Here is a 26,439-nt window from a genome sequence, read left to right as displayed (position 1 = left end):
AGCTGCCTTTCCACCAAAGCTTTAGCCGTAACTTTAAAAATGTCAAATCTAAAAACCCTCCAAAATAATATTACATAATATTTACAAAACATAACTCGTGATTTCTTGCACTGTAAATCACCATCTGACCCTAAAAACCTTTGAAAACGTGCTTGACAGGATTATTTATATTGAAAATTAAAACTTTCAGTTCAGCTGTTTCATCAGCAGGACACAGATCCAGAGAAGAGGATACAAGCCTCGTGAGAAAATAGTGATGTTCTGCAAGGTGGGAACTCTGAAATAAACATTCTTAATTCAGTCTTACTTGCCCACAGAAAAGATATAATGGCGCCATAAGGGACACGAACACCCTGACAGACTTTTTTAAACGCCCTGGATCGCAGCTTAGAAAAAAAACTCTTACTCATCGTGCTGTGACGTTAATAACCATCTCTAAATCTCTCATCTGCGTCTTGGCCGACGGGCAAAACTACTCACAAAGACTTTTCTCTCTATTTGTGGAGTTAAGCCTGCTGGCTGCCTGAGTGGGAGAAGGATACCAAGCTCACAGCTACATGTAGGTTTTAGATGAAAGATGTGGAGATAATTGTCGGGGCGTGGTGTGAGAAAGTGGGTGTTAATGTTTATGTATTGTGTCAGATCAAACGTCCTGAGCTCTGCAGCCTGTGATTACCTTTACTATATTTAACTCGTTGTGTCTGCATATGTGGTTTAAGGATATTTGGATGAAAAAACATTTTGATTTGGTTTGATTTCTCTTTTTAAGATTACGGATGAAATGTAAAGCTCCTATGAGGAGTTTTTTTAACAGGTTATGAAACAGGCTGTAATTAATACTGACGCCTCTTTATGGCTGCTGGGGATAAGTGTGAACTGCGCGCTGCTGATATAACCTCTTTATACTCTTTATTCTTTTCTGGCAATTATTATTATTTATTTTTTTTAACATTTATTTTGGGAATTTTGAGCCTTTTTTGGAGATACAAGACAGTGGACAAAGTAGGAAATCAGGGAGAGAAAGAGTGGAGAATGACATGCGGGAAAGGTGTAAAAAGGTGGGATTCGAACCTGGGCCACCCGCCTGGAGGACCACATCCTCCATACATGAGGAGCGTACACTGACCACTGCGCCACCAGTGGCAATCATTCTTCAATGACGCTGTACATACTTCCGATAAACAGGACAAAATCAACAAAGCAATAAGAGGTACCACTTAGTCCACAGGGGCGGCGCCAAAATCGAGAGCTCATGTGAGGAACTGAAAGTTCCTCACATGAGCTTTAACATGCACTATTAAATCCTAAAGTCCTATTTGATAAATCCTATTTGATACTGAATGCATGGTAAGACTTTGTGAAATGTACCTTGAGGTTAATGCGCTCCAGCAGGTCCTCCACTGATTTGGGCTTGGGGGGTCGGCCCTTCCTCCTCCTCCTCACAGGCCTTTTCGGCTTCTCCTCTTCTTCACTCAGCACGTCCACATAGATGAACTTAAAGGTGCCCACTTTGTTGTTCAGTAGGCCCATCCAGGTTCCCATGGGCGGCTTGCTTATTATGTCAATCACATCTCCACGCTGGAAAATAACAAAGCACATGGATCTCAGAGGGATTGAACACATGCTGTGTTCTGAAATAGTTGGTCATTCCAGCTCTTTGACCAATCTAGGGCTCTCATTTCATTTAAAAATGAAGCCTAAATTCATTGTAGTGTTGTGGTAGGGACTTCCAAATTTCCATCCAGGTCACAAAGTGTGTGTTACCTTCAGTTTGAGGGAGTCGGAGTCGTACGGGCTCGGTGTGAAGTCTGTATGGACTCGAGCGCGGCCACAGAAGGGTCCTCTGTATGGAGGCTCTTCATCATCGCCATCCTCCGACTTCACACTCTCTCTGTTACTGGCTGACGAATCTGTGGTGCTCACCGTCTGACCACCTAGACACAAACACACAGAGATTTATACAAGCTTAAAAAAGACTCCCTGTATTGCCCCTTTTTACAACAATAAGCATTTATAAGATCTGAAAACGAGAGGCATCTTTATGGCTACTATCCAATGGCATTTCATGCCTCAAGGAACTAATTGAACACTACTTAGGTGTCATTTTGTGCACCTTAACTCTTTTTAATTGTTGATGATTTTGTATCAAAAATGTCTAAAACTTTAACCGAATCTTAAAAGCTTGACATAATGCTCTGAGGAGGAGCTGAGTATTGAGGAAAGCTGCTGAAATTACATCTTCTGCTGAGCACGACTTCCTACCTAATCATTACCGCATGTCTGCCAGTGTGTGTTTGTGTGCTCGTTGTACAGCATTGAATCACTGTAAGACGGCCAAGTCTTGAAATAATGAGGGCTATTTTACCCACAAGGTCGTGACAAACAACAGGCTGAAGTAATCCCAAGTTGTAGTGAGATAAAATGACTTGAAAGCTGTATGAAACTACAGCACGCGAGACAGCTGATGGGACTGGGAGTGAACAGGAGAGATAATTACTCTGCAGGACATCACTTCTCAAAATTGGTCATTAGTACATATATAACACACGGTGCAGCAAGGAGGTTAAGTCATCTGTATCTTAAGTATACACAGATGGCAGCACATGTTACGAGCACCACCTAGTGGATATTATTTCTCAAAACAGGCTTTCAACAATAATACATGAAGAAATTACTAAGACTTGACTCCACACAATAAGACTTAGTTGACATCAGATGGCTTACGTTGATGAAAGTTTAATCATCAGATGAATACTCATGAGGAGACATGATTCAGCATCACACTTCTGTACTCGTGTCAATCACATCTGCCGAACTTTTCGAAAGGCATCGCATATATCCTAAAAGACATTATCATTATCAGGGTCGTGTCACATTGACCCACCTAGACTAAACTGTGACGTCTATAACACTGGAGCAGAAAATACGTCTACCGAACATCCTTGCAGATATCAGGAAGAACAGTTGACACTCTCCAAGCTGTACTTGGTGTTCTAATAACAACTGAACTCTCTCAGGTCTGACTGACATTAGAGAACAGTGAATAAACCTAATGACATCTGTACATTATAATCTAAATAACTACAGAAATTCCACCACTATACATACATCAACTTAGAGCTCTTTGGGATTGCCTCTTCCTACATGCATGTATTTTCAAATGGATAAAAAAATCCCTCAGTATTTATTTGACAAGGCATTGGAAACATACTGTGAGCAACACAGAGGACTTCTAAAATGAAAGTGAATACTCTTATAAAACCATGTTTTTCTTCCCACTTACTCATTGAACTCTGTCCGCTGAGTGAACTCCGCAGACTTTCCACCGAGCCTCCGGCCTTCAGCTTCGGCTTCTCCAGAGAGTCAGTGTCGGGCTGCGGGGACTGAGGGGAGCCAGGAGTTCCATCTGGACTCGACTGAAAGACGGGGACAAGGAAGGAGATGCAGATGATTTAGAGAAAGGACGATTGGTGGAGGAAAGAAAGCAAATACTGTTGGTTAAGAGTTTGAGGGATTGGGAAAATGTGGTTTTAGATGTTTGGACATGAGGGGTAACCGTGGAAACAAAGATGGTGACCATCAATTGAGAACGTGGAAAGAAAAAGTGGGAAGTGGGGATCGATTGGGGTTTTCAGGCCTCTCCTTAAAACAAACTACATATTTTGTGAGCTTGGCTCCACAGAATTTGTTATCAATAGTTAGCTTTGAGTTTCTTAGCCTGTATATATATTAGTTAATCTTTTTTGCTGTCTACAGAGATCACATTAAAATGATGGATTCAGTTATATCATTTACTTCACAGTGTTATATCACTGCATCTCCAAACTACTGTACAAATGATTATTTAAACCTCTTCAGATCAGTTTGGAAGTTCAAATGAATGTCTCTTATAGAGAAGCAACAACATGCAGTACATTATAAAACCATACTTTTTCTTCAGTGATCCACTAGGTGGCACTGTGGTCTATACAATGACTGTGGTTGAAACATGGTCATTAATTTGTCTCTGCTCCTTTCTAACCAGCGGCCCTTTGACTCATGCCAGAACATGTGGGTCAGAGTTCTGAGACCACCATGATGGACAGATGTTGAACTATTTATTAACGACACAATCTGCAGGGCAGCTTCAGACTGCAGGACTGGACCGGTCACTCGCAGAGTCACAATGGATGCCCGGTGAAATTAGGCCAGGGCAGATGATGTTGCCATTATACTCTCACACTTCCAAGTCTCCAAGAGCGAGCCTCTGGGAGGTTTGCATCACTGCATGAGCTCAGCATGAAGCACACACACTCCACCCTTTACACAGGACCCAGAGAGAGGGAGCCAAATGTGTGTGTGTGAGTGATTTATTGCTTTATGTTTATTCTGTTACCAACACAAATACTCCCACCCACTCACAGGCAGCCTGTGGACAAAATATGTGGCTTACACTGCAAAACATCCTTTTAAATGTTTGCAGAACACCGGGAGCTTTTATGTCTTCACAGCAAATGCTTGCTTTGCCGTTTTTTAAGGATTAAAAACATCATCTGAGGATTTGGGGATCCGTTTATTTCTTAGCTGCTTTATTTTGAATAAAGTTCAATTTCGACATTACATTTACTCATGCTTCGGTTGCCCCTAAAACAAGGAAAAGCTATGAAATCATATCTCTTCGTTCTCGTAACAAAAGAAGTACCATGCTCAGGATTCTGTGCGTTCAAGTATTTCCCTGCAATCATATGTTGTAGGATTATCTAAAAAATGGAGGTTTGTCCAGCTCAATTTAACATGAAGGTTACTTTAATCAAAACAACAACTGGGAAAATCCAGAAAAATCTTGGACCTGTCTTGAGTTGAGGAAACAAAGTTGATATTTTACAGAAACACGGCCTAACACAGTTAATTATAGCCTGATGGCCAAGATCTTTTTCATAATTTCTTGTTTTTTTGGTGTTTTTGTTTTTTGCTTATTGGCCTAATTCTCTTTTTTTAAACAGTGAAGAGTTCAAACATTTAGTAGATACCAATGCAAAATAATCTTATTTCTTTCTGAATAATAAAATACGACCCATTCAAATCAAATGAATGACTTCCTAACCTCTGAACTCTAAGCAACCTGTCGGCATTTGAATGCAGCACAAATGTCTCACCTGCTCAGACAAGGAGCTGCTGTATTTCTTCGACATGCGTTTCCTCATCGTCTCCTTGACCGACTTGACCTTCTTGCCCAGTGAGATCCGAGACGTGGTAGGGGACTTGACCACTTCTCTGTATATGGCCTCCTGGTCTTTATTCTGTAATCAGAAAAAGAGGAGGGAATATGTCAGAGAGGATTGAAAAGGAGACGAGAAAGAAGAGGGAAGATCACAAGAAAATAAAAACAAAGGGGAAAGGATGATTCATTGTTATAATCTGAACTCCTTGTACCCTCCTCGAATTCTGAAAAGCTGCCAGCACTTACGTTGCCCTCTGAGCTTGTGTTGACAACATGGAGCGATCGGTTGGACAGGTCAAAGCCCCCGAAGCTGCACGTTCTCTGTGTTGGGGAGCAAAAACACAAATCAAATGAGTCACATTCAAGAAGTCACATTACAGAAACCTCCCCCCCCATCCACACCCACTGAGGGTCAACTCACAATGATTCATGCTTGGCACAACACAGGCAGCTGTTGGGTTAATGTACATGGGTATATGGTTTGTGTATGTGTATATATATATATATATATATATATATATATATATATATATATATATATATATATGCAGGGGCATGATGTCATGAGGGGACTGTGGACAGCCGACAGACATGATGTAAGAGAAACTGTTATATGAGCAGCTGTTTAAATTACGACTTACTGCATGGTCCTCAGAAAATGAGCTGTTACATTGACCATGGAGAGCACACAATATGTCGCTCTTTGTGCTTTATTGTTGACTCCCTGTAGATTACACAATCAGACGTTTTTGATGTGTCCAAAAAATATAACCGTGAATTTATAATATTGAATTTCAATATAATACAAAACGTCTTCTATACAAGGAGACTTTCTGTCATTTTGAACATGGGCCTTATTTTTATATTGTTTGTAAATGAACATTAAGTTCTCGCGTGAAAATTGCTCCAAAAGATTGCTTCAGTTGGTCGAAGTGACATGGCTGTTAAGGCCATCCTTTGGGGGCAATTAAAGGTGCTTAAACTTAAAGGTGCACTTTGTAGATTTGGGAGTGAAATTTGAAAGTTGGAGAAGTGAAACAATTCTATGATATATTTTCTGAACTGAATACACAAATCGTATTCAAAGAAGAAAATTATTCCCTGGATCCCTGTTTGGAGCTTAAAAAAGCTACTAGGAGAGTTATGGTCTCGCTCTTGCGGGCCCCCCACCATAACCTCTCGCGTAGCATTTTATCTTCAAACAGTGTTACAGGAACCACATTTTCCTCTGAGGACAGTTTGTGTATAGAGTAATTAACATATACCACAGAATCTGTACATTTCTCCAACTTTCACATGTCTCTACCAAAACTCCATAGTGCACCTTTAAAGTGCTTGTTTTTGCCACTGACAGGACTTCAGACTTCCTCTTCAGCAAAGGCACCAATTAAAGGGCCTGCATTTATAGGAATACTGTAGGGATGCTGACTGTTATGTTTTCAGAAACTTAGAATAATCTTCTGAGCTTGTAGGTAGCAAAAGATAAACACTTTTCATGGACTTGCTCGTCTGTAATTGTCCCAAATGATTACATTGTAGCCATTACAGTTCTGTTGTGACTGCACACTAAAGCAATCTACTGGAGCAACTCCAAGGCTATTTGAGCCAACTAGTTATTTAGACACCTAAATATATAAAACAACAGGACCAAGGTCGTAAAATACTTGAATTGTGCTTAAATTTTGAAATGCACCACCTGACTGAGTATACAAACAGGCACAACATATATGTTGGAAGTTTGAGGGTTAATAGTTTCTGCTGAGAGGACAAGGTGATATGGAGAAATTCTTCTTGGCTTTGGAAGTCAACAGCAAGATAAGGGGTAGACACAACAGGGAACCATGGCATGAGAGGGAAAGGAGATCCAGGCCTTTATCACTAAACTAGCTGTTACTTTGTGAACCCTCCGTGAGCTCAGATCACACACAAACATGTAGACACAGACATGCTCATAGGCATCTGCCAAAAAACCCCCCTCTCAGTTCAAGTGGGACACTTGATTTTATATCTTCCTCCCTTCACAGGCATTCACTCTGAACTGCCTGACTAAACTCGAACAAACTCCAGGACAACGATCCTCCATGTGAGAAAGAACAGCACATTAAGAAAATATATTTTTTTATATCAAATGTCCACAAGCTGCAGTCCACTTCACAACTTCCCAGGAAAAGCACAGTTTGGAGAACAAACATGTTTGAAGAGAAGTCCAAAAAAAAAAAAAAAAAAATTAGAACTCTGAATGTCATGGCGATGTTCGATGGAATGGACATGCACCCAGAAAAAAATGTCTGTCAGAGATAATCAGAGGAAATAAAAAAAAATAAAAAGAGAAAAAAATCACATCTGCAACCATAGAGGCACGGGCCAAATAAGGACACGAAAAGCCACAACAGAAAAAAGAGTTTTTGGATGAGAACGACTTCCGGTGATTTCACTAGAACACGATAGGACTCAGGTACCCTCAAAGCTGCAGGATAGCTCCACAATATCACCACCTAGAGTATGTGCAACTCCCTCTGTCTGTACACAAAGGATATTCAGATACATGTGGGCAATAAGTGAGTTACTTGCGATGCAAATATTCAGTGTGCATACTTGTTGGCATTATAATTATGAGCATAGACAGTTAACCAGTTTTGCTCGTTAGCACCTTTTTCTTACTATACTCAGCCTTACTAAGTCTATAAAGTAAAAAAGCATAAAAACTCTATTTTAGAAGTTAATTTAAAAAAGGCATCTGAGGCAAGGTGCTGAGCAGTTCTAAGGAAGAGAAGTTTCAAGCTTGTACAGCATATCTCTTGCCCACGGGGATCAGTGTGACTGTGTGCTTGTCCTTCAGGGATCTGACATTTATAAAAAATAAAATAAAATAAAAAAAAAGCCTCTATAAAACCTCAGCTGTAACTTTAACCTCCCGACTGGGCCACTGCACATTCCATAATCACTTTATATTCAGCTGAAATAAAAAAAAAAAGGTTTAAAGCCAAAGACATTCACTTAAAGGTCAGAGAAGATGGCGTTCCTCTTGGGGCAGTTAGGTCTGTCATAGACATGCCAGCCTCAGGAACTTCTTTTTATACGTGAGCACGGCTGCAATACTTTGATGTGGACGTCTTACACAGACCATATCAAATGGATCAGTTGAAATAACGCTGACCTGCCGTGTGTCTTATGTGTGTATGTTTAACGTGCTTCACCTCTAACCTCTGAGCTATTCTGCAACTTTAAAGGACCGCGTTCCTGCTCACACGAGGCGGTCGATTTTAAACCTCTCGGCCCAAACTCACAGACTTCTGCTGGATGCGCAAGAGCACACGTTTGGTGCAGCGGTCCACACTGGCCGCCCACTTCCTGTCTGCCTCTCGGTCCTCCTCCAATAGACAGCGGCGCTCTGCGCGGCTTAGGGTAACTGGGCGGACCAGCTGTGCCCAGTTGAGGTGACCGTATAGGCTCCGTTCTACCACATAGGTGATGTTCAGCTCACTGACTGCCGTTCGACCACGCAGCCTGCGAGAGGGGAACACCCATCCCCCTCCGCCGCTGCCAAAACCTTTTGATTTGGCTATGTCACAGCGAGCAGGGGAGGAAGGAGTGACAGACAAAGGGGAAACAGGGGTCTTGGCATTGCGCGAGCGTTGGTACTGTAGATGCTTAGTGGAGTAGGCGTAGTTAGGGTCAGGTTTCCGGTGTGTCCAGCTGCCGTGGTGCCTGCTGGCAGGTTGGTGTTTTGGGCTGCCCGGTGGAGTGTCATCCAGCGAGATCAGGAGGCGGGACTGTGAGTGGGGTTTAGGGCGGGGTTTTGTGAGGCCATAGTAGGCATAGAGAGCCTCGTTGTTACTTACCCCATGGGAGATTGAGCTTAGGGCCTTCCGCATCTCGCTGTCTGTCGTGGAGCGTGACAGCTTTCCCTCCTCGTCCAATCCACAGCCATCCAGCTCCGAGAAAGAAGAGCCACTTTCTCCCACGCCGGAGACGGAGCCTCCGGCCTCCCTTCTTTTGGGCGGGCGGATGAGGCCGTGGGTGCTGGAAGACTTACTGAAGGTTTTGACCAGCTTGTGTCCAGACCAGGTGTCCAGGCTACTGGAGGAAGGGGAGTTGGTCAGACTGTCTGTGTCCCCATCCAGAGAGAGCTGGTCCTGGGTGAGGGATGGCAGGGAGATCTCCTGGGGCAGAGGGGGCTTTTTTAGGACCCCAGTGTACAAAGCTGTGTTGTCCTCACAGGTGGGGGGTGACTCCAAATTCAGAAAATCTAAAGAATATGACAAAAACAGTTTGTTATTCAGGAGTGTTTATACAGAGAACATCTTATGACCCATCTGTGGTTTTCCAAACCACAGCTAGACAGCAACATTTCCACAGCACATTCTTTTAGTCTGAGTATTGGTTAAAACTAACATCCAGATGAGAATGCTATACACAGACCATAAAAGAAAAGTATCCTCATTTCTGAAAAGGAGTCAATGACATTAGAAAAACTAGTTGTACTGTAACTTAACTTTAGCTCCAATTAAGATATGATGAACCGCTCAACATAGGTGTTCAAAGCACATTTTTGACAAGCAACACAAGCAGAGTTGAATGGAAACCACACTATAACATATACAACATGACATATGGCGAACATTAGTCAAATGATTTGGGATAAATAATAAATCCCGAATGGTACAAACCTTCAGAGCCATGTTTCTTGCCCTCCTCCACCTTGATGAGTTTTTTCCTGACCCGACGGGTCGAGTTAACCAGCTTGTGGAGCCGCTTGAACTTCACAGAATCCTCTGATTGCTCATCGTCTGACTGCTCACGAGACTGGTGGGAGAGAGAAAGAGGGAGGGATGATAAAAAATAAAAAGGGACAGGCATCCAAGCTCCTCTCAATTACTTTAAGGAAGAAAACAAGTAAGAGAAATGTGTGGTTGTATCGGGAAAACAAATGGAGAAATGTCTTCCAAATTTTTGAAACGTTGGGAAAGATGGTTGTTTAGGATGGAGTCAAAGTTAGTGAGGTGAAAGGTGGAGTGTTGGATGGGTGGTGGCATTGTGTCATGCCGTTGTGTGGAGTAAACAAAGATAATAAAACTGCACTGAAATAATGAACCAGAAAAATGGGCACAACTGAATGTCACAATAAATCAGTGTTTCAGTAAATGGTCTGTTTGGCATTATGTTTGTAAATGGAAGGACACTGGTTGTATGTTATGGGTGTTGGCATCCACATTTTATCCTCATTGATGTCCACTGAATTCAAACACTCTGCGAAGAGCATTGGCGTGGAAAAAGATGGAATAATGAAGTCACCAACAGTTTCATCACTCATACACACCCACACAAACACACAAAAACTCCCCAAGCTGTATGTGAAGGCCCGTGTGGGTGCACACAATATCGCTATGGCCTCCACAGGATGATAATGATGATGCTGATGAGCCAACTTTGGCCCCGAAGAGTTTTCTGGCAGAAACTACATCATTATCATAGAGCTCAAACAACTTAATTTGTTTCTATTTGCCACTGGTTTCCATAGCAACACGGCCTTCTTCTAGTCACACACTGCCAGCTCCGTGGTTGAGGTTGACTGCATCGCTTGCAAAAGGGACACATATTCATGCTCCAGCGCTCACACACACACACACACACACACACACACACACACACACACACACACACACACACACACACACACACTGAACTAGACAGGGCAGGCCTGCAGGGCTCGGCTCTCTGTCTGACAATCTTTTCCTGCAGCTCTGGTGCTATCAAGGAAGTAACCACTTTGTTACTTTTGTGGAGTTTAGACCACAGGCCTGGCTCAGGGGATGCTGACATGCACTGGTGATGATGTTAACAACTGCGGCTTGGTTCGGTCAAACAGACTTTCCGAGACTCCTTGACCAAACCAACACAGACATGTGGTTACTTTCTAATTTTGTGTGCAAAAGCTTCATCAATATGGCATCATTCAGGTGCATCCTTTCACATGTAGCTTCCTTTGCTTATAGTTAAACAGTTGTTGCAGACCAGAGCTAGCATAAAAACATTTATTTGGGCTTTGAAAAACTGAAAAAAAAAAAAAAGGGTCGGAAAATCAATAACTCCATGATAACAACTCAACTGAACAACATAAGTCTGGCTACAGTAGTGAATCACTTAACTTTCCATCTGCTGTGAATTAAATTCAGAGAATATAATGTAAGAATGTAATAAGACTGTAAAAGACAACTGTTAAAACAGGCAATGCAGTGACTCTGAGATGAGCTGGATCACCAAAGGCTGGTTTGGAGGAGACTGCTACATCTTGATTCCTCTAAAAAAATAAAAAATAAAAAATAAACTGTATTTAGAAATGGAAAAAAAGTGTATGTCTCATAAAAGTAGGCTCTGATATGTGGGCAGAACAATGTGCCAGACAGCTGCACTTTCCATTTCATGGTTTACCAACAGGATGTGTTCTCTTACACAGTCCTGAGGAAAACCATCCATTGAGATGACCATTTAAACTGGGCACAAGACACACATAGCAAGAAGTCAAACATAAGAGGCCATGAATCAAGCAGGGTCCCAACAAAAACAAGGTCAGAGCAACCAGTCTATTATAATAATACCTCACGGATCATTCCCATCACTGTGGGGATGCATTAACTAAGGAAACTCCACATCAACATCCTTGTGATAGAACCAAAAATCTACCATCTCTTAAAAATGTTAAAAAGGATCAAAGCTTGAAAACTTACCACCTCTTTTAAAAGAGAAGGGTACCACTTCCGGTGTTAACATCCAACAGGTTCACTAGAGTGGACCTGGCCAAATCCGAAGCGCGCCCCGTCCGACCACATTCTCAAACATTCAAAATCAAAAATAGTATGCGTGCCCCTGTGCTCATGCTTGCGGATACAGATGCTGCCTGTTCGTGCATTCAGCTCTGAGGAATGAGGGGCAGTTTGGAAGCACCGTGCCGCACAGCTAGCAGAGAAAAGGCGTGTTGTGCATGGAGAACAATCCCAGCGTTTGAGCCCCTCTGACCCTGCCTTGGCCCCCACATCACTAATGGCCAGTCCTGGAATGTGGCCTCTGATCGCCGAGGGAAGAAGACAGCAACAGAGAACGGCACAGAGGAGCTGAAGATTCAATATAGGAACATTTCAGTTACATGTCTTGTATATTCACATATATGTATGACACGCCCAACTATTTGAATTTGGGAATGACCTAATTCCATTTATTAGATGGAAGAGGGGGCAGTGCGTGACACCAATACAGGCCCCAGCAGAGAAGCAATATTTCCTGAAGTGGCCAATTTTGGATCTCAAAGCAGATATTCCACCCCCTTTGCAAGGCCTTGGGGTAACTACAAAGTTTTTATCTTCTCTATATGTCGCTCCCTCTTTTCCTTTCTGCCTCAGGCTCTTGCCCTTGTTCACGGCCTCCAGAGTCAAGTTGTGTGTTCCTCTACACAATACTCCTCCAGTAACTCTTCCATCCTGTCTAAAGTCTGTAAAGCCCAGCCAATGGATCAATCTTTGGCCCCAAAGGAAGTGAGTAGCTGGCAGCAAAGGGACAAAAGACTGTAAAGATGATCAGTAAACTTATGCACAGTTAACAGAAAGCCAACAAACCTAAGCTGAAGTAATGTTTGGCGTCATAAAAATTTTATTTCACAAGAATTGTCTTTCATCACGCAGAAGAACTTATTGCAATAAAAAGAAATTGCACAATTACTTGTTCATTGTTTAAGTGACTCAGTTGCAATCTGATTTCTTGAGTTTATTGATGCAACCTCTAACTGGAGTGGGAGAGTGGCAGCAGTAGCTTCTATGTGAACAATTCTGCACACCCTTCAGTAAATTTAACAAAATCATCAACTTCACATGAATTTCTGAGGATGAAGGGAAGCTTTTTTTCAGAAGTGTCAGCGCTGTGTGTAGTCAGGAGTTAGTAGCACATTTCAAAGCAATAATGCAAGTGTGCAGGGAGATATTTTCACAGTACTTAGAATTTTTGTGTTTGGATAAACTCACATCCTGTCAAAAAGTGGGTCAGTGTGTGAGCCTGTATGACTGCTCACCACTCCCACATGATGCCATACAGTACAAAATGAAAAACTGCTGTGACCACTTTGAGTTCTGAATAGGCTTCAAGTGACCTACATTTAAAAAAAGAAGGAAAAACATCAAGATACTCAAACACACGCACACACACAAGAGGAAATTGGCTGATTGTCGACACAACAAACTGCATCAGACAGTGCTCGATTGTCTTAGCTCCAGCTCTACAACACAAAGAATACTCAAAGGTCTTGACTCACTCAAAGGTGAGAAATGAGGTTTGAATGTCTTCTCTCTGTGGATCGCAGCTGACAAAATCCCCGCCAATAAAAGCTTACACTACAAAAGATTTCATGGGAATATCCACTTGGAGTTTAGCAAGTTACAGGACCTTACTTAAATTTCCATGAGACAGTTTTCTGTCATCCTACAAGTTTCAAATGAGATACCCGTGACAGCATAAACCTGATAAAAATAAAAAATTGGATTGTGACTCCATTCCAAATGCAGCAAAAAAAATATTCACATAGCAGCCCTTTTCCTCCCACGCCCAGGTTGGGAAATGTGTATACCCTTACCATTTGTTATCAAATTACTGCTTCTGACTGATTATCAACTGACAGTGAAAATTTAGAAATATTTCAGGGTAAATGTGATAGCTTGTGCAACCAGCCAAGAAACGGCACTAATGCTATTGTAAGCGTTGAACAAAATTCTAACTAATAGGACTGTTAGCTAGTTTTTAAAACGTACAGCTTATTGACCCTATCTAAACTGTAATGTCAGTTAGTATGTCAAAATTATAAAAATGTAACTGTATGAATTCTATGCTAACACTACAATACATGGCAAGACAACATGACCGTTGGCTAGCTAACATAACTATTAGCTAGTTTAAAATAGCATTAGCTTGCAATACCTTTTGTATTTTGCTGTGTTAGACTTTCAAATGTTATGTAGGCCTATGTTAGGCTGTGTTAGCTAGAAAGTGGTGTAATGCGAACTTTAGCATTTGCCTAAAGGTTTCATTATGACATGACCTGATGTCTCTCCCAATTTTTATTATTTTCTTATTTTTGACATTAACAAAAATAAATCAACGAAGATTTATCAGACTCCCTGCTTTTATGATTTGACTTTGAACACAGCATTACAATATTATTAATGTAGCTTCCCACTCTGAGTCTAATGACAAAAGAACATGGGTACCATTTGCTGTATGGTCCGAGATTCACAGTGGTCAAACCCATGCCATAAGACGCATGCGTTCTGACATCACTGTGAGAACGCATGTGCAATGACAAAAATATAGTGTAGTTTGAACAGGAATTCAGAACAGAGAAAGAGAGAAGAGGAGAAGAAGAGGACGAAACACTAAAAGTTCACTGAAGGCATGTAAAACTGGCCCAAAAAATGTTTTTAAAAAGGGATCGCTACATGAAGAATGTACTGTTTAGATATCAATCTAGTAGGTTCCGTTACATCTTAATAAACACACTCATCCATTTGCACACATGTCAGAAAAACAATAGTAGTCCTCCTCCACACTTTGTTGGCTGAAAAAAAAAACTTAAAAGGTGAGAGTGGTCGAGGTGAAAGTGTTCAGGGAGGTAGAGTAAAAGGGAAGGGGTCAGGGTTTAACGGGGTGTGGGAGGGTGATAGGGTGGGGTGTACTTACGTTGCAGTTTGAGGACTGGTTAAGATTGGCCGCAGATCCATCAGTCCACTCTGCAGTTTCAGTACTGCTGGACTGTCTGCTGCGCTCATACTCCTTCAGCTACGTGGAGAAGAACAGTTTAGAGAGGCAAAGGAACAGGACGGGGCAACCCACTCTCACCGAGCATGCTACATCTCTCCATACATGAGCAGATGATTGATTCACGTCAACCATGTGCAAATATAGTGCATGTATATGGATAGAACAGAGGAACTCAACCAGGGATGTAGTGGTGAATAAACAGTGTAAGTGGTTACCAACTTTAAGCTTTTTTTTGCATGAGAACCATCAAATTAAAGACTCATATTTTATGCAGATGTCAATATTATTCTTCAGATTGCATTGATTTATTTGCGTTACAACTTTGCAAAATGAAGCCTTATGTCTGCAATGCAGAGAGTAAAGAAATCTTAAATAAAATAAATAGAAAATAAATAAAAATGGTTAATGAAAGTATACAAATCTAAATTATTAAAGTGTGCTAGTCCACTACATCCCCAGAGATATACATACAATTAAAATAAAACCTAATAATAAAGACCAATATAAAACTTGCCAGGAATACAAAGAACACGCTAAACAAAGACCCCAAAAAGCACAACAAGGCGTCAAATCAGCTATCCACAAAGGCTGATTATTGATTGGCTTAATTGAGTGTCAATCAGAAGCAGGGTTCAAGCTACTGGCCAAAAGGAAATCAAAGTTCTGTAAGAAAATAATTTACATCTGCCTTGTGGAGAACAATCATGTGCTCAAGTGCAGTCATGCTATCCATGAGCAAGGCGTTGTAAGGTGATTGACAGGAAAAGAAAGAGGGTAGAAAAAAAGTTTAAAAAATAAAACAACAAAAGAATAAAGACCAATCACCAGAGACTGATTTAGAGTCAGGTCAGAAAGAGATGAAGGAGAATTTAAATGAAAGCAAAGGAATCCACAACGTCCACACCTGGAGAGAAAAACCACAATGCACCAGAGCATCCCCGCCAACAGAGGGGGCTATTGAGTTACTATGACCATCAACCCCATGGTTATGACCCGAACACACCCACACACACTCCATGAGCTCAGACCCTGAAATCCCCAGACTCCCATTCCCTGGGAGCACTAATAATGCCTTTAGTTTGTGCGTGTGTGTGTGTGTGTGTGTGTGTGTGTGTGTGTGTGTGTGTGTGTGTGTGTGTGTGTGTGTGTGTTTGTGTGTGTGTGTGTTTGTGTGTGTTTGTTTAAAGAGGACAAAGCAAGGTTAAAATGCAGGGCCTGGTACAGGTTAGTAAGAGTGAGTCGTTTTAGTAAGCTAGGGCTATGATGGGAATCCAGAGGAGAAAAGTGATGGGAGGAGCGTTAACAAATCCAAGGGGAGGTCTGTGGGTTGAGGGGAGCAACGGGGTGGGGTGGGGGGGTTGGAGGAGGAAGGTGCAACAGCGGGTCAGAGGAGCTTCCTACCCGAGCTAGAGCTTCTTCCACTGTGATCATCTTCTCTTTAACCATCATCATTAGCTGAATTCGCTCTTCATCACTCATGGTGATCTCACTGGCCACATAGCCAATGTCTTCTCCTGAAATGAAAAGGCCATAAGGTCACATTATGGCAAAATCTTTCCAGAAATGTAGATCTGAAAAATGAATCCACACAAACCTTTGGATGTTTGCCGCATAACTGGTTTGTGCTGAGACTTGCGGAAGTTCTGCCAAAAGGATTTGTTCTTCTTCTTATTGTCCCATTTACCTAAAAGGAGGGAAGGTTAAGTGAAACAGGGGGAAGCATCAACTGACAAACAAATATGCAGCGATATTCCCTTTGTGTGCCTAAAGACATGAATCTGTCCATAGACCTCAAATGACTTTTATTCAAGATAGGCAAATACCGTTGTAAAATATTTGCATTTTTTTCTTGGAACAATAAAGTTCATGCAAACATGTCTAGCTATTCCTTTCTTTGAATCTTACTCTTACAGGCAAAAAACAATCACACAGCAGAAGACAATGCATTATGAAAACCTGTCTCAGCTTACCTCCAGAGCCATCTTCAGAGCTGGATTTGTGCAGAGGCATTCTGTGGGAATACGAGTAGAGAAGCAAGTTAGGGGAAAAAAAGCCCTTTTTAATATATATACATTTTTATCTCTATCAACCAGTGTTTCAAAAACCTTCACTTAGGCCATAAATATTTCCATTTTGGCCAAAGGAGGGGGCGCAATTGTGTCTGTTCACCACTTGAGGTCAGTGGAGGTACTTCTGTGATTGTAAACCAGGCTCTTCAGGTTTAAAGGAGGAAGAGGAAGAAGGAGAGTAGAGGGAGAGGAGAGGAAGAGGAGAGGGAGAGGGAGAGGAGAGGAGAGGAGAGGAGAGGAGAGGAGAGAAGAGGAGAGGAGAGGAGAGGAGAGGAGAGGTAATATATGTGTTTAAGAGGCGGCAAAGAAAGCAAGATCATCAAAATATATAAAATGGGGGAAATCATGTTAAAGTGGAGAGGGTAAGTATGGAATTAAGAGAGAAGCAGGAGAGAGAGAGAGAGAAAGCGAGAGAGAAAGAGAGAAGGAGGAGAAACCACAGGGCAGACTCAGCCTGTTTGTGTTTCCACGTCCCTCGTCACGAGGAAGACAGAGAGAAGAGTGGGAGAGGAGGGAGAAATGGAAAATAACTGAGTTAAGAAAAAAAAAAAAAGTCCTGACATGTCGGTAAGCCTCCCCAAATAATAATCAGACCCAACAGGGATAAATAACAACTCGTAAAAACCTTGAACAGCAATCAATATTCACGTGTAAGAAGCCTTAACCAGTTGTCTGCAGCATTGTTAGCTGTGGACGACTCTCTCTTGTTCTTGGGGAGTCTAAAAAACCACATCAATAGAAATCTATTTGTGTCTTCTTTATTAAAAAAGGGGGTGGGGCCTCAGTGGTTCATGTTCAAAGAAAGCTGCAACTGAAAACTTCACGAAAGGAAAGAACGTTTTTCAGATCAGAGTGAGTGGGCTGAGCAATAAAATAAAGAGGCCGAGGAGCTTCAACCCTGATTAGCTGTGTTGCATGTGGTGATGATGACGAGTCATTACTTAGTGATTGATCGCGTTTGAAGACTGGGGGTTTTCTTTTGACAAAAACACTATAAGCAAGGATACCATTGATACTGCAATAGAACTTAATTTGCCTTAATATGGCACTTATCCTTCATTTTGCATTTCTATTTTTCAATATCTACAGTATAAAGGCCGTTTGCTTGTTGATTGATCATGAATCATGGTATCTGCACAGTGTGTGGTGAAAAGGGAGACAAAGGGACATATTTTTTGTCCAGTTGAGACCCTCACAGACCTTTTAGGTTAATGTCTTCCCAAGAGGCAACTTTTACTTATCCACTCACCCTTCATGATGTTAGCGGAGTGCACATGTGCATTCAACCGCCGGTGGCTTCCAGAGAAGCAATAGTTAAGTGTGTGACAGGACCAAAACAAAATGAACAAGTCACTTCCCTCTCCAGTGCCTGCCTGCATGTGTGTGTGTGTGTACCTATTTTTCCATGTGTGTTGTTCAGACATGGTAGCCATCTCTGAGAGCAAGAGAAAATCTTCACGCAGCTTAAAGCCTGGCTGCCATAGCAACATAATGAGATGCTAATTGAATGGAGGCCTGTATGGTTTTGCCCCCTCTGTGCATCCCCTCTCTCTCTGATAGGCTAAGGCCAAAGCTAATGCTAATAGAACTCGTTCAATAGAAGCTTTTCTGTGGCAGATCTGCCCTCCTCCTCCCCCTCCTACACGCTCTATAAATTAAGTGTCCACACATGCATGCATGCACTCACACACACACACACTTTAAAAACCCCTGAATGTCTTTCAAAGAGTGTGTCAGTCCAGGCTTTGTGCGGCTAGGCATCTTAATTGGTTTAACCTTAAATCTTTGCCATGCCTTTCTATTTCTTTTCATTGAGCGTGAGACATTTAACTGCTTTTTATCTCATTTGCATAAGAAGCCAAGTTTGTATTTTCTGCATAAGATGAAGTACTGTACAGTATCTAACTTTTGCTGAACCTTTACAGGACAGGTGAAAGTTGCTTGCTATGACTCTTGCATTGCGTTGTCAAAATGTTCTGTGTTAAATCATAGGTTAATGACATAGGAGATATGCCTGAATTACAAGGTTGCACTGTTAAATTGATGTGTCTCTGACATGACTTTACCTTGCTGGTATGCTAAAACTAATCATTTTAAGTTATAACCTGTGAGTGTGTAGTAGAGGCAGTAGAGCTGTAGGGAGGAATCACAAGTAATCTAGCAGAAAAATGGGGGTATGCTATGCACAAGCACAAATAAAAAAAAACACCACAGAACCACACGCAGGTCAATAACGCGTAAAACGTGATGATTGCGTAGTCAACTATCACCTGATACAGCATGAATCACATGTCTAACAGGTCTTCTCTGCTGAGTGACATAGCTGCTGTCCAAAAAAAAAAAAGAAGTAAATCCAGAAGAACAGTGTGTTGTTAACGCACAGCTGTTCTTCTCCATGTTTCCCTCTCTCTGTTGTTTTTATTGCAGACAGTGTTAATCCAAGCATTGCGGATAGATTTGTGTGTGTGCGCATGTGTGTGTGGTGATTTAGTGTGTGATTACAGGGCCGTCCACCTGCAGTGCGAGGTGTTGAAAAAATCAAAGGCTGGGGACCCTGTGTGACAGAGGCTATGACAGGAAGTGCAGAGGGGTGACCTCTTCAGGGGTCGGGGAGAGGGTCATAATAAGTCGCATAGAGGGGGAAGTCAGAAAATCACATTATTGTGCTTATGAATGTATTTGCTGTGCTCCAGTCTCACAAGACTAAGCTATAATATGCTGACAAGGTACTTCAGTTTTTCCAATGTGGTGCTCTTGTTCTTAACAGGTTTTTTCACATGGGACGGATTACGTTTCCATCTGATTATTTGTTATGCAAGCTGTGGTTCCCGTAGTGCAACTGTCTCAACACTTACAATCTTACAAAATCCTTTTAGAGCCAACAACTTCTAACTTGTGTCTCCAAGTAGCACAAGTGAGCTTTCATCAAGATCCATTTGCCTCCATTGTTGACCAAACTGATACACTTTTAGCATAAATGGCCACTAATCCGTCGCCCTTCAAAACAGGAAGCCCCCAGCTTGAACCTCTCGGCCTTCTGATGGTGCTCTGTCATCACCACTCACATCCCAGGCATTATGAGAGCTATGCCCACCTCCTGCCAACGACGAGGAGACACACAGACAGAATGGGGGGGCGGGGGTCTGGAGCAGCCCAAGATGAAGTCTGGGTAATCTCCTCTGGGCGCCATTGTCCTGCAGTGAGGTGATGATGGGGGTATCCGTATCTTGTTGTGTGTGTAAATGTCTGTGTGTGAGGCTGTGAGGAATGGGTCGCTGTGATTATAGGGGAATCGTCCATCACTAAATCACAATACCAGAAGCAAAGTCAAAACAGTGGATGGGGCACATTTTCAGTAAACACTTAAATCTTTTTAAAATAGTTTTCATTTTGTGCTTGCACAGAAATGGCGGTTTGGGCTTTCCTGTAAGTCACTCAGAATGTTACCTACCTAGGGATGAGAGATTAGCAAGAATTTGAATTCTTGCCAGCTTTGGCATTTTTTCATCTTTTTAAATTCATTTTTTCCACTGGTGTTCATCATCATGTTCTGTCTGGCAAGCTATCTCGCTTACACGATAGCTAGCTAGATAACTAAATATAGCAGCTAGATAGGATAGATGGGTGTTTATATAGAAAGCTAGACAACATAAAAGGATGGAAGGATGCACATGAAAGATGCTCAAGTTGAGACAAAGTGTGAATGTTTATGTGAGCGAAACATACGAGTACAGAACCCGAGGACGGACAGAAAGCAGACTGACAGGGCAGAGAGAGAACAACAGATTTAAGGGGGCTCTTTCTGGGACCCTCTCAATCAGCAGAGAGACGTCATTCCAACATTTGGCATCTGGTTCCCATCAACCTCAGCATTTCGAGAGTGTAACATAAGCAGCCATGGGAGAAGAGCTCATGTCTGTGGTATGTGCTTCCTTTGCTGCACGTGGTTGTCACGTGAACATGACAGTCCCACTTGGGGTCACGCAAAGGGTGATGGTCATGAATAAATGCACAGCATGAGAAATGAATCAATTCCATGTTTAACCTAAACAATAAATCCTACAAATCCAGCACCTAAAAAGGGGTGTAAAACAATGATCTCATGATGGGCAATGGTGCAGAAATTTCATACACACAAAACACGGTCTGCTGTGCAAAGACGTGACACAGACTTTGTATTTCAGGAACCAGTGAAAAGGAACTCCACCCATGCGTGGTTCCATCCTGCTCTTTCGCTCATGCCCCCATTGCTGTAATCTTTCGGCCATCACACTCTATGTCTCCCCTTCTGGACACAAAGGCAGGAAGGAAGCATGGACGGCCAGGGAACAGAGAAGGGCTGCTAGGACCGAGCAGGTCAGCCCAAGGAAGCAGTCAGTAGTTTTCCTTTTGAACCACAGCGGGGATGTGACGGAAAAAGGCTTAAAGGGCCAGATACATGTCTTATGTATGATTGCCAAGGGTCGACTTCTTTATTGACACTTCCTCCTAATATCAATGAGATTTGATGTCATTAACATAATGTATTTGTTCTCAGCTAATACCTGCAGTGTGGAATTAATTGAGTAAGGGAATGTACTGTGTGTAATAGAGGTCTGAAAAAAATTTGTGAATGTAAAATAAAAGAAACAAAAAGTTATCAGGGGCTTATTATTTAACTTTAGAGTTGTGTGTGTGCAGATTTTATTACCTTTAGAAAAAGCTAGGCTTGATTTGTTTTTCTTTCCTCTCTTTGTGCTCAGCTAAGCTAACCTTCACAGCCGCTACAATAGCTTAGAAGACAGTGGTATCAATCTTTTCAACTAATTCTTGACAAAGTGGAGAAGCATATTTACCAAAATTATTTACAAAACTACTCTTATATTATGTAAGGTTAATGTGTCTCAGTTACTAAAATACAAAGCTCCTAATTACAAACATTAAAAAACAGTCTACAATATGATGGGTGATGTTTCTATAAGAATCCCTTTCATTTTGTTGAGATAGAGATATAAAGAATTTGTAGTAATTTACTGCAATAACATACAGAAAGACAATTTACATATCTGCCTGCCTGAATGGGTATGTATTTTTAAGTAGGTACAAACTCATCTACAACTACTTTTTCCCACCTGAGGATCTGACCTTTACTCCCTATGGGCAAGGTCAGCACCCCTTTAAACAGGTCATCATGTAAGAGATCTATCAATCACACCAGCTGCATATGGAGGTGCATGTATTTCCATTTACACCTCTCCATCATTTGCTTCAGAAGTGGTGCAGAAGGCTCAGTGTGACAGTCATGCACGGTTTGATGCTTTCCAGACACAGGTTGTGGGGCACATTGTTTTGACATGCAACAGACACACATTTCAATCCCAGCATATTTCATGGTTTCACACTGGCTCCAGTCACATGTCACAGTGATAAAATGGAAAGAGAGAAAAAAAACAACATACTTTCTGTCTGTCTCTGGAGTGGACACCTCGCTGCTGAAGCCTAAAGACTCCTGGAGAAAGACAGAAGGAGGCCGGTGTCAGGTTGACTTTTTTAATCAAATGTTGAAAATATTTATATTTGACACACGTTAGTCCCTTTATTTGTCCTCATAGCATCTCCATCTACCTGTATCTCTGAACGAAGCTGCAGGGATGTGCTGCTTGGGTCCTGTTTCTCCTGGGGGAAAAAAGAGAGAAAAGAGAGAGAAAGTCAAAAATCAATGCACTTCTAGAAAATCTGAGCACAGAATTTGGAAGATTTTAAATTAAAACAAGACAAAAAACAGAGGCAAAGGGGTTTAGTTGAATGCAGAAGCACTGGAAGGTATGTTTAACAATGCCCTCATGTGTGAAGGACGTTTACCAGTCAGGTTCATGTAGACACACCTGCATATATGAGTGAAAACAAACACAAGCACGTGCGTGCACACCACGGACCTACCCAGACGCATCAAGTCACGCCTTGGCTTCACAAACTTGCAATACTTGTTCTGATTGTTAGTGAATACCACTGTGGAGTGTTGGCTTTCCTCACACACCAAGACATGTTAGAAGCACCTACGTAACTGGCTTTATGGATTCCACAATGACGGTAATGTGCACCTCCCTAAGTACAAGGAAACACCTGCCAGTATCTTTAGAAATACAGCACTCCAAATGGGCAAACTGAGACGTTGACCATGAATTTAAGAGAACAAAACTATTTAAAAGACTGTACTGAAACAATGGGGGAAATAACATCAAACTTAACTTAATACAATGCAACTTAGTCTAAACGTTGCTGAGTGTCTCCAACCCATAAATTCTGTCAGGGCTGTTTCTGCCATTGCACAGGGCGCTTGCATAAAACAGGTCTCCTCATCATGGCATATCCAGATGCAGATGTGCCCCAACCCAAGTGCTTCTGCAGACAAACAAAAAGGGTTATACAATCCCCGAACGAGTCTGCAGCTTGGATTTTAACCTGCAGCATGTGATTATTTAAAGCCAAAGACTGGCCTTAAGGGATTGGTTGAGGGCATACTTTCTTGGTTGTGTGTTCTTGGGTGCTTTTTGAACTCTCAAGAAGGAGATTACTGAAGTCCCTGTACTCACACTTGCCAAATGCTGCAACAGTCTGGCACTGAGGTATTTACAGAAACAGATGGGATCAGCACTTTGCTCTGTGGTGGTAACCAGATTTTTTTTAAACTAAAAACTTACAGGCCTGCACTGTTATATAGAGGTCACAATACTGTGAGTAGTGTTCATTCTATATGACCATTTTTGTTACACATTGTACAACGTCAAGTTTGTTTCTTTTCTATTGTTGGGACTTTAATCCTTTTGTCATGAGCTAACGGGTAACCAAGGACAACCAAGCCCCTAATACTTGCTCCAAGCACAAAAACTGAGATGAAAACTATTCTGAGAATAATCCATACATTTAGCTGGCTTTAATATGAAGTATGCAGGGCAGGTTATAAAAAGGCATGCAAAATTAAATCAAAAGGTCAGGTAACATGATGTTTTAGTCAAAGTTATATAAGGAAATGTGCTTCCCAATGACCTCTCTGTTAAATATTTTGGGCAATTGGTGAGGAAGAGTCAACGTCATGGTCATTGGGTCTCAATGACAAGTTCCTATTTTTAGTTTCTGTCTGACATTTAATATTTTACAAGACAGCAAAAATCCCACAATGCAACCTCTGATCCTACCATTTTATTTTGATACACGAACTGCTGATCTGTTTTTTTAGTATATAGGAAATGAAACTAGATTTAAAGGAAATAACCCCAGATTATTTTTTCCCTTGCATACCACTAAGGTTTGGTACCCTCAAAAGAGTAAATGTATTTTTGTCAAGGCTTTAGACTACTTTAATACATGACAATGCCTTTTGTGAAATGCACTAATGATGGACACTTCAGTTGTAATGAATTTCCTTATCCTTTCCTGATTGGACAGTTACAAGTCCCTCAGCGTGGAAGTCAATGTTGCATTTTAAGTTGTCATACTGCAGGAGGTATCCCAGTTAAAGAAGACATAAGCCAAGTAGGCTAGGTCAGTTGAAGCATATTTACAGCTGCAAAGTGTCCAACTTCATTAAACCATTAAGTGGCACTTGCTGCTGCTGCAAGAAAGGGAAAGAGAAATTAAATCTGGAGTTTCCCCAAATGTAGCGCAGAATAAGGAAATGAGTCGTGTTTGAGAAATGTGCATCATTCTCCGTCCACACACATCCAGGTATTGTGGGATTGCAGTCACAGGAAGCTGTTTCTAGAACACTTAATGGTCCATCAAGCTTCCTAATAATCAGAGTGACCTGTAGTAGCACCTTTATTCTTTTTTCACTGGGCCTTGGTCAATGGAGTAAAATCTTTCTCCACCCTCTAAGCATGAGTCAGTGAGTGGGTTACAGTGAAAGAACTTAGGAAGTGACATGAGTTCTTTTAAGAGCTCTTTAAGGAGCCTGTAGCCTGCAGGTCAAAGAAGCAGGAGACCTTTAGTGCTGAGGTTGTCAAAAGCATCAAAATAAGCCTGAACCCTACACTTATCTCAACACACAATCAACTGAATGCAGACAGTAATGGTGTTTGTGAGACAGTCTGGCTGGCTTTTATCTTTAACTTGAGCACCACAAGTCCTCCTGGCCTATTTACCAGTTTTGTCTGTTACAGTGATCAAGCAGACGAGGCACGGGTCCGAAAGTTCCTTCGGAAAAGTAAATCAAGCTATGTCGGAAGAGCTCTGAAACTATTTGTCCATCCCAGGGAATATGGCGACTCCCATAAGTTGAAGTGCAGGTGCCTCTTTGAGGACATAAAAAAAAAAAACTGCTTGTACCAGACCAAAGAGGAACAGGCTTGAAAATCTGGGACATACCAATGTGCGTTATTCTAACTGTGGCAGAGCTTATGTGAGACACAGAAACAACACATATATCCCTTAAACAAGCCAAGCGTTTGGCAGCCAGCTTTGTTTAAACAACTGCACAGGGCAAAATAATGTGGATGTACTCAGAAAAACCCACATCAAGAAGGAACAAGGTGTGTTATCACACGCACACACTGGCACAGTGAGGCCGTTCACAAAGGTAGCAGAAGATTGGTTTTGCTATCAGATCCTCTTTGATGGCTTCTCTGCAGTGACAGGAAAGGTATGCCATTCTTGCCAATGAAACGCTACAGAAACTATGCTAGTTGGTTGTAAAAATTATTGAAAACACACCTGGACAACACAGACATGGACAACACAGACATAAACCTAGACGGACGCCCAAAACCAAGGAGAACCTTTACTTGCACACACATTCATCTCACTTCCACCTCCACAGACAGAGCCCCTAAGAGAGCCAAAGACACAAAGCCACTCTCTGTTCTTCCAACTCCTCCTCAGCTTCCCTTGACTCCCCTCCCTGTCTGTGCGTGCCATCTCTGACATGGAAGGAGGGGGTTAGAGGACCAAAAAGATGTGGAGGAGATCAGTGGAAAAAAACAAACAAAAACCTACATCCCGTTTGCCTCTCAATGCAGATTTGGGAGATGAATTTGTCACAGCCCAGGATGTGGACAGAACATTCTTGTGAAAGCTTCCCAAGGAAACAAGACAGAGAAACCAAAGTGAAAGGCAAGAAGTTGGAATCAGCGGAACTGACACTGTTTCTAAAAGAGAATATCAAATGGATGCATTTTTGAGTGGGATGTCTGTATGTGTGTTGGAGACTTAGATCTCACTACACACACACACACACACACTCCCAGAGGGGGTATGTTATCCTTTATATGAACTCACCAGCATCAGTTTGGAAAAGCTGGCCTACTTACCCTGAATTGACACACTTCTTGCGTGTGATAGTGCATGTGCTTCCCCTCCAGATGTCAACAGGGTTGTTTGCGCACGATTCAATTTGTG

At 41.8% G+C, this 26,439-nt stretch overlaps 1 protein-coding gene across 6 annotated transcripts in view; it reads right to left on the bottom strand.

Annotated features, from left to right (window-relative positions):
• sash1a (SAM and SH3 domain containing 1a) overlaps positions 1-26,439 on the bottom strand; it is a 168,475-nt gene that overhangs the window by 12,985 nt on the left and 129,051 nt on the right. For 4 of the 6 annotated variants that reach the window (XM_020632828.3, XM_065963717.1, XM_020632830.3 and 1 more), the window contains exons 3-15: positions 22,672-22,722; positions 22,506-22,555; positions 16,969-17,009; positions 16,593-16,682; positions 16,400-16,512; positions 14,918-15,016; positions 9,871-10,006; positions 9,043-9,449; positions 5,447-5,521; positions 5,136-5,279; positions 3,284-3,416; positions 1,765-1,934; positions 1,369-1,578 (exon numbers count right to left, since the gene is read on the bottom strand). In XM_020632828.3, coding sequence (XP_020488484.2) covers positions 1,369-1,578; positions 1,765-1,934; positions 3,284-3,416; positions 5,136-5,279; positions 5,447-5,521; positions 9,043-9,449; positions 9,871-10,006; positions 14,918-15,016; positions 16,400-16,512; positions 16,593-16,682; positions 16,969-17,009; positions 22,506-22,555; positions 22,672-22,722 — 1,719 coding nt within the window. Of the gene's footprint in view, positions 1-1,368; positions 1,579-1,764; positions 1,935-3,283; positions 3,417-5,135; positions 5,280-5,446; positions 5,522-8,487; positions 9,450-9,870; positions 10,007-14,917; positions 15,017-16,399; positions 16,513-16,592; positions 16,683-16,968; positions 17,010-22,505; positions 22,556-22,671; positions 22,723-26,439 lie in introns of all 6 variants that reach the window. The other 2 variants (XM_065963716.1, XM_020632829.3) reach the window with 2 other exon arrangements.

The sequence above is a fragment of the Labrus bergylta genome, chromosome 15 (genome assembly GCF_963930695.1).
Source record: "Labrus bergylta chromosome 15, fLabBer1.1, whole genome shotgun sequence".
Classification (NCBI taxonomy): domain Eukaryota; kingdom Metazoa; phylum Chordata; class Actinopteri; order Labriformes; family Labridae; genus Labrus; species Labrus bergylta.
This window is presented reverse-complemented; position numbering and strand designations above follow the sequence as displayed.